Here is a 16390-nt window from a genome sequence, read left to right on the forward strand (position 1 = left end):
CATAAACCAGGATGGCCTTGACCTCAGAGATCCACCTCCTTCTGCCTCCTGAGTGCTTGGATTAAAGCTGTGCACCATCACGCTCGGCCACATTAAGTTTTTAAAATATGGTTAAAACCAAAATGTGCTAAGATCTTATTATTACACAAATTTTAAAGGTACTAATTCAATACTATAATACAAACACATTAAAGTGCCTTAAGTTGGGTTTCAAAATTCAGTTTCTCAAAATTTAGGGTGGGTATTTCTTAGAAAGTTAACAAAATGAAATTTCGAGCCAGCTACAAAGAATGGAAACATTCTCCAATCACAACATATTTCAAATTCCTGTAGCATAAGACTATGAGCTTATAAACAAAGTTGAAAAAGGCCAAAAAACTAATAATAACCAATGACAATATTTTAAAGGGATGGTAAATATCTTAAAGGTTACATAATTTTATTGGCTCTGCCTCTCAGTGTTGAGAACAGGTAAAAAGGAATGGCAATACCTGAACCACTGTCTCCCTGCTCTCCAGAGATAGAAGCAGTCTCACGAAATCCTGAGGAAGTGAGAGGAAAAGACCTTTGATTCATTTCTCTCTATACATACACATACAGGCACATACAACTTGTACTCTATATCTAAATGATTTACATATATCGATAAATATGACTTTCATTTTATATCTAGTTGATTTAAACATATAGGAACATATGATTTGCACACTATGTCTAAATGATTTACACATATAGGTGTGACTTGTACTCTATGTCTAATTAATTAAAATAATAAGGCATATTCACTAACAAACAAATAAATAATTCAATACTGGTTATAGCACTAGATTTATGTCAGAGAGAAAAATGACAAAAACAAAAGTATCTGGATGATTTCAATGCCTAGGCTTTCTTAAAAAAAAATAAACAAACAAAACCAAGAACCATGTTTTTTCCTCCTGTACAGAAATCAATTCAGAGGCGATCAAAGACCTTAAAAGACATGAAACTCTGAAACTGCTTAAGGGGCGGGGGGGACCTTGAAGACATACGTAAAGGCCTGTCTGAAAGGATTCTAGTAGGCCAGAAATTATAATAAGAACTGAATGACAGAGGAAGTTGACAAGATAGCCCAGAAGGTAAAGGCACTGGCCATGTAAGCCTGGTGACCTGAGTTTGAACCCTGGAATCTACATTTGCAGAAGAAATGACTCTACAAAGTTGTCACCTGGCTTCTAAGTACACACACACACACACACACACACACACACACACACACACACACATACTATTAACTAATCTTCTTTTGCAAAAGATTGGCAAGTGGAATTGTATAAAGCTAAAAAGTTTGTGCACAGCAAAGGCAACAATGAACAGTTTGAAGACAAGGTGAACAGAACAGCAGAATCGAACACGTTAATACATACAATATACAGAGTTCAAAACTTAAATAACAAAATATACAATGATTCAGTAAATAAATTAACAAAATTATAAATAAATTAATAATTTTCAAAAGATTAAGTACAAATGTCCAACAAAAAATGTATCAAAATATCTTTAATGACCATCAGTGAGATGAAATCAAAACTACACTGAGATTCCTAGGAGGAGCATGCAGCTGGCATGTGATTTCTTTCCTAACCTAAGTTTCTTAACCTGTACCAGTTCCTGAGAAAAGACCAAATGTTAAAAGCAACCTCACAATAACACAGAAGAAACTGTTTAGTCACCAAGCACTAAGGACTTAGGTACTTAGAATGCCATTCCTTCTTCAGTGATGCTGCAAAATTGGAAGGCCAGTTTTCAGGAATATGTTAGGAAGAACAACACTTACGGACCATTAAGACACAAGGAAGGTTTCCACTCCTGATCCTTTTACTGTATTTACTTTTCAAAGACCACAGCTTTCAAACTGATGACAATTTTAAAGGATAAGAATCATCTTCCACATCTGATTTATCTTTTACCGAATGATGGCTACTGTCACAAAAATATTACACATTATTCCATGCAGCTGTGTCAATGATCCTTTGAAGGGCACTATCCTTTGCTGTTTTATATATGGGCAAAGGCCTGGTGCACTGGTAGCCATAGAGGAAAAAGGAGAATGCAGAGGGGGAAAATATCCAGCTCTCAAACAGATTTGCAGAAATCTTAGAAGATTTCATGCAGCAATAAGACCACACAAGGCATCACTTTCTAAAGGAAACTAAAAGGCAAAAAGCTAGCAAGCAAATGAGGACAGGAAAAAGGAAAAATGGACATATGAAAGGAACTGATTTATTACTGCATGTTTGTTGTTCAGCAAACAAAATTAAATTACAAAAATGTATATCGTAGTAAATGTTAGAAAATTCAATATTTTGGGAATAAACATTACATAATATATACTAGCAGAGAAATAATGGTTCTCATTTTCTAATATAATAATCCTTTTTGTAATATAATAATCTAAACGTGACTTCCACTTCCTGTAACATAAATATTTTCTTTACACAAGTATTTGTATAATGAATAAAAGGCTCAGACATTTCTGCCTTTGTAGAGTTCCTGGATAACCACATGTGATATTTATTAATATCCAGCAATATCCAGTAAAGTCCATATTCCCATGACCAGATGCTCATGCTTATCTCCTGCTGCTTGCTACTGACAACCCTTACAGTCCTGCCTAGGGACATGCAGTTTTAGAATCTACATGGCTGTAAGAAGCATTATTTAAATATCTATGATTCCAAGAGAACGTTTTTAAAACAGCAAGTGGGCAAACAATGTTAATTTATAGGAATTTGATTTGTTGAACATTCCCATGCTAAAGTTCATCTACCATCTTTCATGTATGCACACATTCAATCAGTGTTAACTGAATATGCCCATGTCCCAGGGAAGATTGGCGAATACTTTCCTCCACCTAACATAAACCTCCTAACACCTAACGTTGCCAATTTCTAACTCCCCTACAGAGCAAACAAAACTGTAAAAAGAATTGTTTAAATGAAAAATGCTACTGAAGAAATTACTCGTAATTTAAACCCAGAGTGATAATCATAAAATATTTAATGATATGAGGACATATACAAGCAAATATAACTAAAAGTTAAAAAAAAAAAGAGTTGAAGAAACACTATTTGAAAAGTAATATTACATCTTTCTAAATTAGACTACATAGTCTATGTGCCAATATAAAAAAGAAACATCTCATGGTACAATTCTGAGCAGCAATATATAACAAAAATAACTTAGAAGCTACTCACTCACTAACATGTATGACGTAAGGAGCACCTTGGGCTGTTGGGTGAGGATATGATAAGGAGGCCTATGTTCTGCTCACCCATAAGTACCAAACCAGGCAGTACTTTGCCTACTCCTTAGGATACCCATTTCCTCTCTTAAGAGTTGAGTAATTGTTCACGATTTTCATTTTACCAAGCATGTCAAATGAGCAGTAATTAGAAATCTTAATTTCTGAACTAGTTTAAAATCTTAATTATAATGTTTGGATGAGCCCTCATTGTGTAGGTTAGAAACGAGAATTTTGAGGCTGGGCATGGTGATACACACCTTTAATACCAGCATGCCAGAAGCAGAGACAGGTAGATATTTGTGAATTCAAGGCCAGCCTAATCTATGCAGTGAGTTTCAGGTATATAAAAAGAGACACCATCTCAAAAATTAAAAAAAAAAAGGAAGAAAGAAATTCTGCATTCAAGTTACTGCCTTATACCAAACCAGAAAACGAATGCATCTAATGGAAGCATGACAAGGTAAAAATGTGGAAAAGAACTACAAAATCAAGGAAAAGAAGATTTTTTAACTATGAGAATGTTACTTATAAGCCTTTATTAATCAAATACAATGAGTATGGCTCTGGAAACATTATGGCATTAAATTTATTTTAAATATTCTAATTCTGGCATTTTTATAAATATTAGAGCCTCCTTTCCTTTCTTTCTTTTTTCTTTTGTGGTTTTTCAAGACATGGCTTTCCTACGTAGCCCTGGCTGTCCTGGACTCGCTTTGTAGACCAGGCTGGCCTCACAGCTATCCTCCTCCATTTGCCTCCCTGAGTACTGAGATTAAAGGCTTGCACCACCATGTCTGGCTAGCTATTTCCTATTTTATTAATTTTTATGTTAATTACATCTTATTCACTTTGTATCCCAGCTGTAGCTCCCTCCTTTATTCCCTCCCAATCCTACCCTCCCTCCCTCATCTCCTCCCATGCCTCTCTCTAAGTCCACGAATAGGGGAGGTCCACCTCCCCTTCCATCTGACCCTAGCCTATCAGGTCTCATCAGGACTGGCTGCAATGTCTTCCCCTGTGGCCTGATAAGGCTGCTCCCCACTCAGGGGGAGATGATCAAAGAGCCAGCTACTAAGTTCATGACAGAGACAGTCCCTGTTCTCCTTACTTGGCAACCCACTTGGATACTGAGCTACAGTGGGCTACATCTGCAGGGGTTCTAGGTTATATCCATGAATGGTCCTTCGTTAGAGTATCAGTCTCAGAAAAGACCCCTAAAGTGTAGGGAATCGTATGAAAGCTCTTTCCTATATTTTAAACAAGCAATTCAAGTTTAGTGATATATAATTTCAAATGTATTTTCCAGTATATTTTAACAAATATATATTAAAGGGTGACTGAGCTGTAAGGCCTTTGGATGCATTATTTTTTTTTTCTTTTGTTGTTATACTTTCCAATTGTAAAATTTTGATTTGTTCCTATATGTAGGTATGTCAGAGAATGTGTGTGTATGTGTATATATGTTCATACACAGAAATACTTCCGTTTCCTGCCAACACTCCTTTTCTGTTCACTTATTGATATATTTTCTCTTAATTCTCTGAACATATTCACAAATCCTCATTAGCATTTTTTACTTTTTAAATTCATTTCAGGGTTGGCCTCTATGTATTACTTCTTGTCTTGACTGTGGGTCATATATTTCTATACATATTCAAATGGTTAATTATGAGCTGGGTAGAGAGATGACACATTGTAGAGAGTCTGAGCAAATGTCTTCATCTGAAGGGTGATGGCTTTTATTTGGGAGAGCAGGCTAATTTTGGGTTCATCAATTTGAAAATCAAGGATTAGTTTTAATGTGTTTGGGGTAAATTTATGTAAAGCCCTCAGATGTCCAAGGCCAGTAACTTGGTAAGAATCCAGTTATAAACTTATTCTGCTATGAATCCTACATGAGCTTTGTGGCAGCCTTTTTGGAGTTAATGGCATCTGAGCAGTGGAATTCGGCCTCTTAGCTTTGGCTATTTTCCAAAGTCCAGTTTCGCATAAACTGACCTTGGTGGTCCTACAGCAGACTTCTCTGACCCTGAGAAACTCTGTGCAACCATAGTAACCAGACAGCAGGCTCTCTGTAACATTGAGTGAGCTCTCCTATGTTTTGACCAAGTAAAGCTCCAACGTGAGAAACTGCTTGTACTTTTTTGCCTACTTAAGTATTAACCCGACGTCCATTAAATCAACACCTGGATCAGCATGTAGACTTGGTATCCTTCTCTGTGTCACCCTGTCTCTCTCTCCCAGCCCTCTCTCAGGTGGTATTCAGGTATCACTGCTGGCCGGTGACAGAGCTTGGCCTTTGGGTTTTTATTTTATTTTATTTATTACACTTTATCCACTTTGTATCCCACCTTAAGCCCCTCTCTCCTCCCCTCCCGGTCCCACCCTCCTCTCCTCCTTCTTCACGCATGCCCCTCCCCAAGTCCACTGATAAGGGAGGTCCTCCTCTCCTTCCTTCTGATCTTAATCTATCAGATCACATCAGGAGTGGCTGCATTGTCATCTTCTGTGGCCTGGTAAGGCTGCTCCTCCCTCAGGGGGAGGTGATCAAAGAGCAGGCCAATCAGATTATGTCAGAGGCAGTCCCTCTTCCCATTACTATGTAACCCTCTTGGACACTAAACTGCCATGGGGTACATCTGTGCAGGGGTTCTAGGTTATTTCCATGCCTGGTTGGAGTATGAGTCTCTGGGAAGACCCCTGTGTTCAAATTTTCTGATTCTGTTCCTCTCCTTGTGGGGTTCCTGTCCTCTCCAGATCTTACTATTTCCCACTTCTTGCATAAGATTCCATGTATTCTGCCCAACCATTGGCCATAAGTCTCAGTGTCTGCTTTGATAGTCTGTAGGGCAGAGCCTTTCAGAGGCCCTTGGTGTTATAGAGCAAATATGGGATGCTAAACTGTTAATGTCCTGCTAAGGATGCACAAAAGTGGCCTGCCACCAGACATAGCTACCCTTTCAGAACCTCCTATCAGGGTTAACGTGGAGATGTTCTAGTCTCTTCTTAGTCTTAGAGAAGTGCCCCTTTCTGTCAAGTTTCTAGCAGATCTGTGGTGTACAAGTAGCTATGTCATCAACCCATATTCAACTCCCTCACAGAAGCAGCAACTCTACACTGAAACTCTTCTGTGACATTTTCTACAGATATCAGTTGTTTCAACAGCTCTGAAACCATGCTATTTTGCTTTTAGTTTCATCAAGAGTGCCTGCCATGTTCTACATAAAAAATTAACTAAAAAAAAAAAAAAAAAAAAAAAAAAAAAAAAAAAAAAAAAAAAAAAACAGTAGCCCTCCTGTATATGAAAGAAAAAAGGGCCGAGAAAGAAATTAGGAAAACAACACCCTTCACAATAGCCACTAATAACATAAAGTACCTTGGTGTGACTCTTAAAAAGCAAGTGAAAAATCTGTTAAAAAATAAATAAATAAACTTCAAGTCTCTGAAGAAAGAAATTGAAGAAGATCTCAGAAGATGGATCTCCATGCTCATGGATTGGTAGAATTAACATAGTAAAGTAAAAATGGCCATGCTGCCAAAGGCAATCTACAGATTCAATGCAATTCCCATCAAAATACCAACACAATTCTTTACAGACCTTGAAAAAACAGTTCTCAACTTCATATGGATAACGAAAAACCCAGAATTGCCAAAAGGATCCTGTACAACAACAGATCGTCTGGAGGTATCTCCATCCGTGATCTGAAGCTATACTACAGAGCAATAGTAATAAAAACTGCATGGCACTGGCACAGAAACAGAATGGTGGATCAAAGGAATTGAATAGAAGACCCCGAAAGAAACCCACACACCTATAGATATTTGATTTTTGGACAAAGAAGGCAAAAACATACAATGGAAAAGAGACAACATCTTCAACAAATAGTGCTGGTCTAACTGGATATCTACATGCAGAAAAATACAAATCCATATTTATCAGCCTTGCACAAAACTAAAGTCCAAGTTGATCAAAGACCTCAACATAAAACCAGACACACTACGGTTAGAAGAAAAAGTAGAGAAGAGCCTAGAATTCATTGGCACAGGGGACAACTTCCTGAACAAAACACCAACAGCACAGGCTCTAAGTTCAACAATCAATAAATGGGACCTCATGAAACTGAAAAGCTTCTGTAAAGCAAAGGACACTGTCATCAGAACAAAATGACAGCCTACAGACTGGGAAAGGATCTTCACCATCCCTATATCTGACAGAGGGCTAATATTCAGAATATATAAAGAACTAAAGAAGTTAAAAAGCAACAAATCGAGTAATCCAATTAAAAAATGGGAAACAGAGCTAAACAGAGAATTCTCTGTAGAGGAATAAAGAATGGCAGAGAATCACCTAAAGAGATGCTCAACATCTTTAGTCATCAGAGAAATGCAAATCAAAATGACCCTGAGATTTCACCTTACACCCATCAGGATGGCTAAGATCAAAAACTCAAGTGACAATACATACTGGAGAGGATGTATTGGAGAAAGGGGAACCCTCCTCCATTGCTGGTGGGAATGCAAACTTGTGCAACCACTTTGGAAATCAATCTGGTGCTTTCTCAGATAATTAGGCATAGTGCTTCCTCAAGATCCAGCTATACCACTCCTAGGCATGTATCCAAAATATGCTCAAGTATACAACAAGGACATTTGCTCAACCATATTTGTATGGTTTTATTTATGAATATGGCTTTATTCGTAATAGCCAGAATCTGGAAACAACCCAGATGTCCTTCCACTGAGCAATGGATACAGAAATTGTGGTACATTTACACAATGGAATACTACTCAGCAATTAAAAACAAGGAAATCATGAAATTTGCAGGCAAATGGTAGGATCCAGAAAAGATCATTCTGAGTGAGGTATCCCAGAAGCAGAAAGACTCACATGGTATATCTCACTTATAGGTGGATATTAGACCTATAAGATAGAATAAACATACTAAAATCTGTACGCCTAAAAAAGCTAAGCAAAAAGGAGGACCCGGGGTAAGACGATCAATCCTCACTCAGAAAGGCAAATGGCACAGACATTGGAAGAGGGAAAAAAGGGGAACAGGACAGGAGCCTACCACAGAGGGCCTCTGAAAGAACTCTACCCAGCAGGGTATCAAAACCTATGCTGAGATTCATAGCCAAACTTTGGGCAGAGTGCAGGGAATCTTATGAAAGATGGGGGAGATAGAAAGACCTGGAAGGGACAGGAGCTCCAAAAGGAGAGCAACAGAACCAAAATATCTGGGCCCAGGGGTCTTTTCTGAGACTGATACTCCAACCAAGGACCATGCATGGAGATATCCTAGGACCCCTGCTCAGATATAGCCCATGGCAGCTCAGTATCCAAGTGAGCTCCCTAGTAAGGGGAACAGAGACTGACATTGACATGAACTCAGTGGCTGGTTCTTTGATCACCATCCCCTGAGGAGTAACAGCTTTAACAGGCCACAGAGGAAGACAATGCTGTGAGTCCTGATGATACTTGATAAGCTAGTGTCAGATGGAAAGGGAGGAGGACCTCCCCTATCAATGGAATTGAAGAAGGGCATGAGAGTAGATGAGGGAGGGAGAGTGGGATTGGGAGGGAATGAAGAAGGGGGCTACAGCTGGGATACAAAGTGAATAAAATGTAATTAATATATAAAATTAAATTAAAAGTAAAAAAGAGTGCCACATTCTAGGTAACCATCTCCCAGGGCTTGGTTTAGAAGTTTTCTCAGACAAGATAACATGGTTGATTATGGAAGTAAATCTATATTTTTCTTTGTGTCATTTGTCTTCTGTGAGTTGTACTATATGTTTGCCAAAGCCTAAAATCTGTTACTTCATCTACCAGTTAGTTATGGTGTTATCTGTGGTACAAAAGCTAGTCTGCTATTAGGAAATTCCATCAGGCTCTGACCAGTAGTTGCTCTATACCATCTAAAACATATTCTTGTTTAAAGTAAGTCTCTATGGTGTTGCATCTAGATATATTATTGATCTATTTATTTACAAACTAGTTTGCACAACATTTATTCATTCTTAAATATACTTATAAAAATGTTCATGGATAAAGTTGAAATACTATCCGGTCAGTATTAATAAACTAAACATTCATCACATTATATTCTTACCTTTGATTTTAGGGATATGAATATGTGCTAACTCTATGTTCTTCAGCGATGCTTGAAGTCCAGAAATCTAAAAGCAAATAATGCAAACATACTAAATTATATAATAAATTAACTTTAAAATGTTAAGTAGAATACAATGTTTAAAAATTGATTGCATGTGTTACAGTTGTATAGCTTGGTCTTCATGTAGGACTCCTTACAGTGAGAGCAGGGGCTTTCTCTGGCTCTGTTGCCAACCTTTGGGACCCTTTCTGAAAGGTGCTGCCTAGTATAGTCTCAATAGGAGAGGAACGTACCTAGACTTAATGCAACTTGATATGCCAGGGATGACTGATACCCATGGGAGGACTGTCCTTTTCTGAAGATAAACAGAGCAGGAGTGCATATGGGAGTGAGGTGAATTGGGGAGGGGAGGCAGCAGGAAGGACAGGGAAGACACAGTGGATGAGAAGCTGTGATTAGCATGTAAAGTAAGTAAAATTTAATTAACAAAAAAAAGATTGTAAATGTCAAAAATATTAATCTCTCTTGAATCCATGCTTTTAAGTCATAAAACATCACACATGAACTTTAGCAGAAAGATAGCATTATTTTGGTTAAAATCCAATTCCACCGGCAACTATTAATCATACACCCTACAAAGCATTTGAAGTGTGTATCTCACAGCATAATTTCTTAAACCAAGAATGCTCTTTAGATACTGTGACAACTGTTCAGTTCTACTTTAAGAGAGGATTTTCCTCTGCCTGCTAAAACTTTTTCATAATTTATCTTTATATTTATAAGAAATGGCAATTTATTCTTACATGTATAAACAACAGTTAAGTATTATTCAAGAACCAAAATGTGAACAACTATTTTATACCAATAACAATTATTTATAACACAGATAATTTCTGTTTTAGTAACTATGTCTTATAATTAAGAACATTTATTGGCTGTGTAGTATACCTTTACCTACATTCCCTGAACTACAGAGTCAAATTTAAAGTTCAATCTTTAAAGCTGTCTCATCCTGTACTGTACATAATTACCCAAACATAAATAAAGTCCCTTCTATTTAATTATATACAAATGTACATATTTCTCAACTATCACTGGAAATCAATACATTTACCTCCAGAAAAAGAAAAGAAAAGAAAAAGCAGATAAACTGTAACCAATGGATTGATACTAGTGGAAAGCTAAGGGAAAATATATGACAGATCAGCATCCTCGGAAGGCAAATGGGTTATAAACTTCTCAGAACGTGGTAAGCACTATACAATAGTGGCTGATACAGTGCTGGGGATTACAGTGTGTCCCACACCTGGGCTCACAATTTCACAAGTGATGAGCCAATGTTAATACATTACCATGAAATATTAGGTTCTCATTTATGCCCCCAGAGTTCATGCAGAATACACCTTACATTTACTCACTATGTACCCTCATCCTCCTCTACACTGAGACAGCTCTGAAATGCTCCCTCATGCTAAAGCCCTTGAGTACTTGGGAAGTACTGGTTAGGAAGTACCAATTAGCAAGTACCTGACAGGATGGCCTTGAATGTGGAATGACTTTGTTTCCCCATGGTTAAATTAGAATTAGGGATTTTCAGGGGGCACTAACAGAAAAGAATTATGCCATTGTTTCTCTTTATTATGTGTCTTACTCGTAACTCACAGGTACTTGCCATCAACAACACTTAAGCTAATGATGTTAGTCTTAGTACCTGGCAGAGCTGGTCTGCCAGATTTCTTCACCATGGTGATATAGGGCATTCTTTCCCCAAATCTATTATGGCTTTGGAAAAGTCCTGTAAGTATACCCAACACTTAACTATTAAATTGTTGTGTTCCACTTCCCTGAAAGACTATAGTCTACTTCTGCCATTTGGGATTTTTTGATACTTGAAATTTGCCTATTGCATGCAGGCACATGCACATGCCCACATACACACGCGTTATTCACTGAATTCTTTTTATAATTTAAGACCACAGACATTTATTTTATACTTCAAATTATACCAACCCCATATTATTTATCATGTTGATCCAACTGTTACAGGTACGGCACTGGAAATTCTTTCTGTATAGAGCCTGTCTTAGGTTTCTGTTCATGTGGTAAATATCATGATCAAAACCACCTAGAGAGTAAAATACTTATCTTATCTTGCTGCTTATCATCTATCACAGAGGGAACTCAGGTCAAGAACTCAAAACACTAACCTAAAACAAGGAACCTAAGAAGAGGCTATGGAAGAATTCTGCTTACTGGCTTACTCTTTGTGTCTTGCTAAGCTTCCTTTCTTGCCAAAAGTGGCAACAACATACATTGAATTGGGACCCTCCCATATCAATCATGAATCAAGAAATGACCCAAAGATTTGCCTATAGATCAGTTTTGTGAAGATGTTTTCTCGGATGTGTGTGGGGGGGGATCTCCTCTTCTTAGAAGACTCCTCCTAGCTTATGTTGAGGTGACAGAAACTAACTAGTACAGAGTCTTAGACTGAGAAATGTGACTCAGTTTTTGAATACTTGGCTACCGAGAGCTTTTAAGCCTTATGGCTCGTGATGAATGCATCTGAACTCAAATGGCAGCTCCACACTGAAGTTTGGCTGCCTAGGGAACACACAGCTTCTCTTGGGTAGGCTGAACTCTGAACTCTGTGCCTACAGCTTCTCAGTAGTCCTGTAATTCCTAACATCTCAACAATCTCAACCAAAACTTGTTAAGGAAAGGACTGTAGGTTCTTTTTTAACAGTGATTGCATCTACCTATAGTTATTAAGGAGAAATTTTCTTTGTTAAGCACCTTAGTCCATTACTTTTTAGTTCAGCCTCTGCTCCGTTTACAGGACACAAGGAGAACTCAGGCAGATTCTTTCCCCATATGTAACATTACTCGCTTATAATTCAGTTTCTACAGACGCCTTGTTTTCTAAAGTATCAGGAGCTGGGGCCTCTATCATTTGTAATTTTTTTTAGCATGCTTATCGTCTTAACAATTACTGGAATGGTGTATTAAGCTCTACTTTTGGCATTCTAGCAATTTTCTGCCCCAAAGTTCTAAACTCTTCCACGTTATTCCCAGAAATCAGTCCCACAGCCTGCTAGGAACCACATGGGTAGGTTTATGGTGGCAGTGGCCCCAGTCTTCAGTACCAATTATCTGAATTGGTGTTTTTCTTGTTGCTTTGACAGCTACATGACAAAGCAACTTCAGAATGGGAAATGAAAGTTTCATTTCACAGTTTGATGGTACAGTTCGTCATGGTAGAAAGACATGATGGCAGGAGAGGGAAAACAGCTATGTCAGGGACAAATTCAACTTGCTATCTCCCTTTTATCCAGTCCTGGATTCCCAGCAATGGCATTATTATCCTATTTTGAGTTGCACTTTTCTAGAAGTACCTTTACAGACTTGTCCAGAGGTATGTTTCCATGGCAACCATAAATACTGTCAAGTGGAAAAGGACTATTAACCATCATACATACATACTTTTGCATTTTTATGAATTTGGAATCTTTCAAATATTTTCCATGAATATGAAAAACTAACAATTAGACTTGTAAAGTTTTAAGTTTTAAATAAACTTAAAAGAATCAGTTTAATATTTATTATGTAGCAAAGAAATTTAAAAGTGTATGCTTACTATATTTTTATCTAGTAAATATATATACATTAACTCTTCCAGATATAAATTGAATAACATCAATTTTCTAAGTTCTGAGAGTTACATTTATCCACATGGATGTGAAAAATCTCAAAGTCCATACCCACATTTATCCACATGGATGTGAAAAATCTCAAAGTCCATACCCAAAGATGAAGATCTAGATGAGTAATTTCACAGCTCCTGAGAAAGGGGAAATCACTTGTTTCCAGAGAAGAACCTCTTGATAAGTTTTTCCAGTCCTAAGTGGTCAGCCCTAAATATGTATACATAGGAGTAGCACTAAATGGACTCAATAGGTTGCCTTTAAATATGAAATTATTTTGGGTGTGCATGCAACAATCACAATTAAAGATAAAGTTTAAAGCTGAGAGAGAGTTGGGGAACATGAAAGAGTTTGGAATAGGGAACTAATACTACAGTACTCGTGTATGAAATTCTCAAGGAATTTTAATTTGAAAAATTCTAAATTCTGACACTTCATAGTGCAACTACTATATATCTTTGAAAAAGACATAGTACTCATGGATAAGGATTTAAAGACACGATTATCAGGATTCCCATAGTAAACAGGAGATTCTTTTTTAGTTAAAAGTGAATTCTCTAACCCCGGCCCAGATGTAGCCCATAGACTCAGTCTCCAAGTGGGTTCCCTAGTTAAGAGGAGCAGGGGCTGTCTCTGGCATGAGCTCAGTGGCAGGCTCTCTGATTACCTCCCTCTGAGTGGTGCAGCCTTACCAGGCCACAGAGGAAGACAATGTACCCAGTTCTGATGAGACTTGATAGGCTAGGGTGAGATGGAAGGGGAGGAGGTCATCTCCTATCATTGGACTTGGAGAGGGAGAGAGAGTGGATTGGGAGGAGATGAAGGAGGGAGCCACAGAGGAACACAAGTTGAATAAATTGTAATAAATGATAATAATAATAAAAAAGAAAAAGGTGAATTCTCAGAGTATATCAAATAATAACTAACCTTATGATTAAAAATAAACATGAAAGTGATCCACCCTCTGTGATAAGTCAGAGGTAAATTTTACATAAACTTAGAAATATTTTTCTTGTACAAATATTTTGAAGAAGTTAATTCTGTAGCTTCATGATGCACTAATAGGTTTGGGTCAGAAGATTAATCACTGATCACACACTCAGGCTATACCTGATGTATCACCTCTAACAGAAAAAGGTTTGTTGACAATAGGCTGGTCTCTGTGTTAAACTAGCCAAATAAGGTCGGTCTCTGAAGGCATAGCTTGCTTTCCAGGAGAATGGTTATGACTAAAACTATAGTTTCTTCCCTAATTTGGGGACTAGGATAATTAGCTCCAAGACCAGAACAGTATGATATCTGACAGTCATTTTGCCACGTAATATTTGGGTTCAATGAATTAGAAATTATTTCTTAATATAGACAATAGATAATTGTACAACCTTTCTTGACGATATGGTAGATACATTATTGTATAATCTTATTCACTTGGCCCATTTGGGGTTTGAATAAAATACTCAGTGTGAGCAATCAGGTATTAGCACAGAACTTATCCTAAGAACATTAGATTTTTACACCCAATTTGCATTGATATCTGTAAAACAATTCTAAAATGCCATCCGATACCCGGTATCAACTTTGTTCTTAGTGCATCTATTAAATATGACTTTCTCAAACTGTAATGAGTCTACAATTTTGAACAGAAGATGTAGCTAAGAGAGGAAAGCTGTTTCTAAATCCTCACTGCTTCCATTTTCAATACCAAGAAATAAACTCTTCCATCAACAATTATTTTACAAATCTGGATTCTTTTTTAAGATTGTGAGAAAACATTAGAAATTGTTCTGTGACGATTACTAAGACAAATCGGGACACGGAATGGCTTTCAGTGTGGAACAGTACGGAAACATGGCCCCTACGACACAACAAAGTAGTACAAGAAGGAAAAACCCAAGAAAGGCAAAATCAGAGGTTACTGTGAGAACATGAGAAAGAAGGCTTAACCTGAAGCAAAGGACAAACACGTCAGGTAGTCTGAAGCTGCTCCAAATAAAACACATACACTCCTACTCCCTCAGGGAATCTCCTTGGATACTAACACGTGTTGGCCTATTTGGCAAGTGAGTCATCCTTATTTACTATGAGAAAAAAAAAATAGAAGAAAATACAAAAGACTTGAATATTTGCAGGATTAATTTACAGACTATCCAGATTCACACCATCAATCCCAATTAATATCTTTTTCTAATAAAGTAGTAATTAAGTCTGGAGCCCAAAGACTCTGTGTGTGACCTAAATGTCCTCAACATGGCCTTTGACCTACTTAAGGAACCACCATCATGTTGAGACAAGGGATATAAGAATGTTTCTGGGTATATGACTTGGCCCTAGTCACACAGCAGATGAGGAAGAGCCAGTTCTGCTCGGCTGCAGAAGTAGAAATAAAGTGTGCAGGGGGAGAGTAAGCAAGTTCCAAGCATTAGTCTTCACGTTCCAACTTCCTGGATATAGAATCACAACAGAAGCACACTTCTAAGAAGGTCTGCGATGTCATTTAAAAGAAGCACCAAGGAGGAAAGATTCACGTTGAATGCGCACAGGCAACACCACTCCAGGGGTTAGGGTTCTGGACTGAATAAAAGTGAACTGAGAATGAGCGGTCTTCTTTCTCGGCTTCCTGCCTGTGGATCCACGTTAACAGCTGTTTCACATCGTGCTCCATAATGTCCCTGACACGGTGGACTGCATCCTCACACAGAACTAAATAAACCCTTTCTTCCTTGATTTCCTTTTCTTGAGTATTTTGTCAAAGCAATGAAAAAAGTAACTAACACTTACTACTGTTTATGGAAAAGAATCAAGGGGATGAAGGTTTTAGAGTTGACATACATGTCAATTTGAACACACATTTTATTTAATATTACTTATAATTCAAACATCCCATGAGAGCCTGCACTGGTAAGCCCAGTTTGTGGGATACAGTAAACTCAGAGCCACTACCCCAAGTCAATCCCTGATGACTGTGGTGTGCAACATTTGAGGTCCTTGGAGCATGCACAACTAAACCAGCTGTCATTCTCAAAATCTATGTATCACCTTAGTAACTTACCTGAAGCTGATATGCATAGCTTTCAAAGCTCAGACTTTAACCCATGTCTTTGTTTGTCATTGTTATTACTACAAAGGCTGAGAATTTTCTTCTAACTTACTTTAATAGTCTATTATTTCATGTTTCAGCTACATGTTAACTAATTAAATAATAGTTATTATGTTTTATTTTATTTTATTAAATTATTATGTTTTAAATAGAAGAGATACTTTTCATATTTACGAATAAATTTTAT

The 16390-nt window shown here is 37.5% G+C and overlaps 1 protein-coding gene across 3 annotated transcripts in view; it reads right to left on the reverse strand.

Moving 5' to 3' along the window:
- Spag16 (sperm associated antigen 16) overlaps positions 1 to 16390 on the reverse strand; it is a 912250-nt gene that overhangs the window by 849434 nt on the left and 46426 nt on the right. The window contains exons 8-9 of one of the 3 annotated variants that reach the window (XM_055617070.1): positions 9400 to 9466; positions 498 to 542 (exon numbers count right to left, since the gene is read on the reverse strand). In XM_055617070.1, the coding sequence (XP_055473045.1) occupies positions 498 to 542; positions 9400 to 9466 (112 nt within the window). Of the gene's footprint in view, positions 1 to 491; positions 543 to 9399; positions 9467 to 16390 lie in introns of all 3 variants that reach the window. The other 2 variants (XM_055617072.1, XM_055617071.1) reach the window with 2 other exon arrangements.

This window comes from Psammomys obesus, unplaced genomic scaffold, assembly GCF_907164565.1.
Source record: "Psammomys obesus unplaced genomic scaffold, mPsaObe1.curated_primary_1811, whole genome shotgun sequence".
Lineage (NCBI taxonomy): Eukaryota > Metazoa > Chordata > Mammalia > Rodentia > Muridae > Psammomys > Psammomys obesus.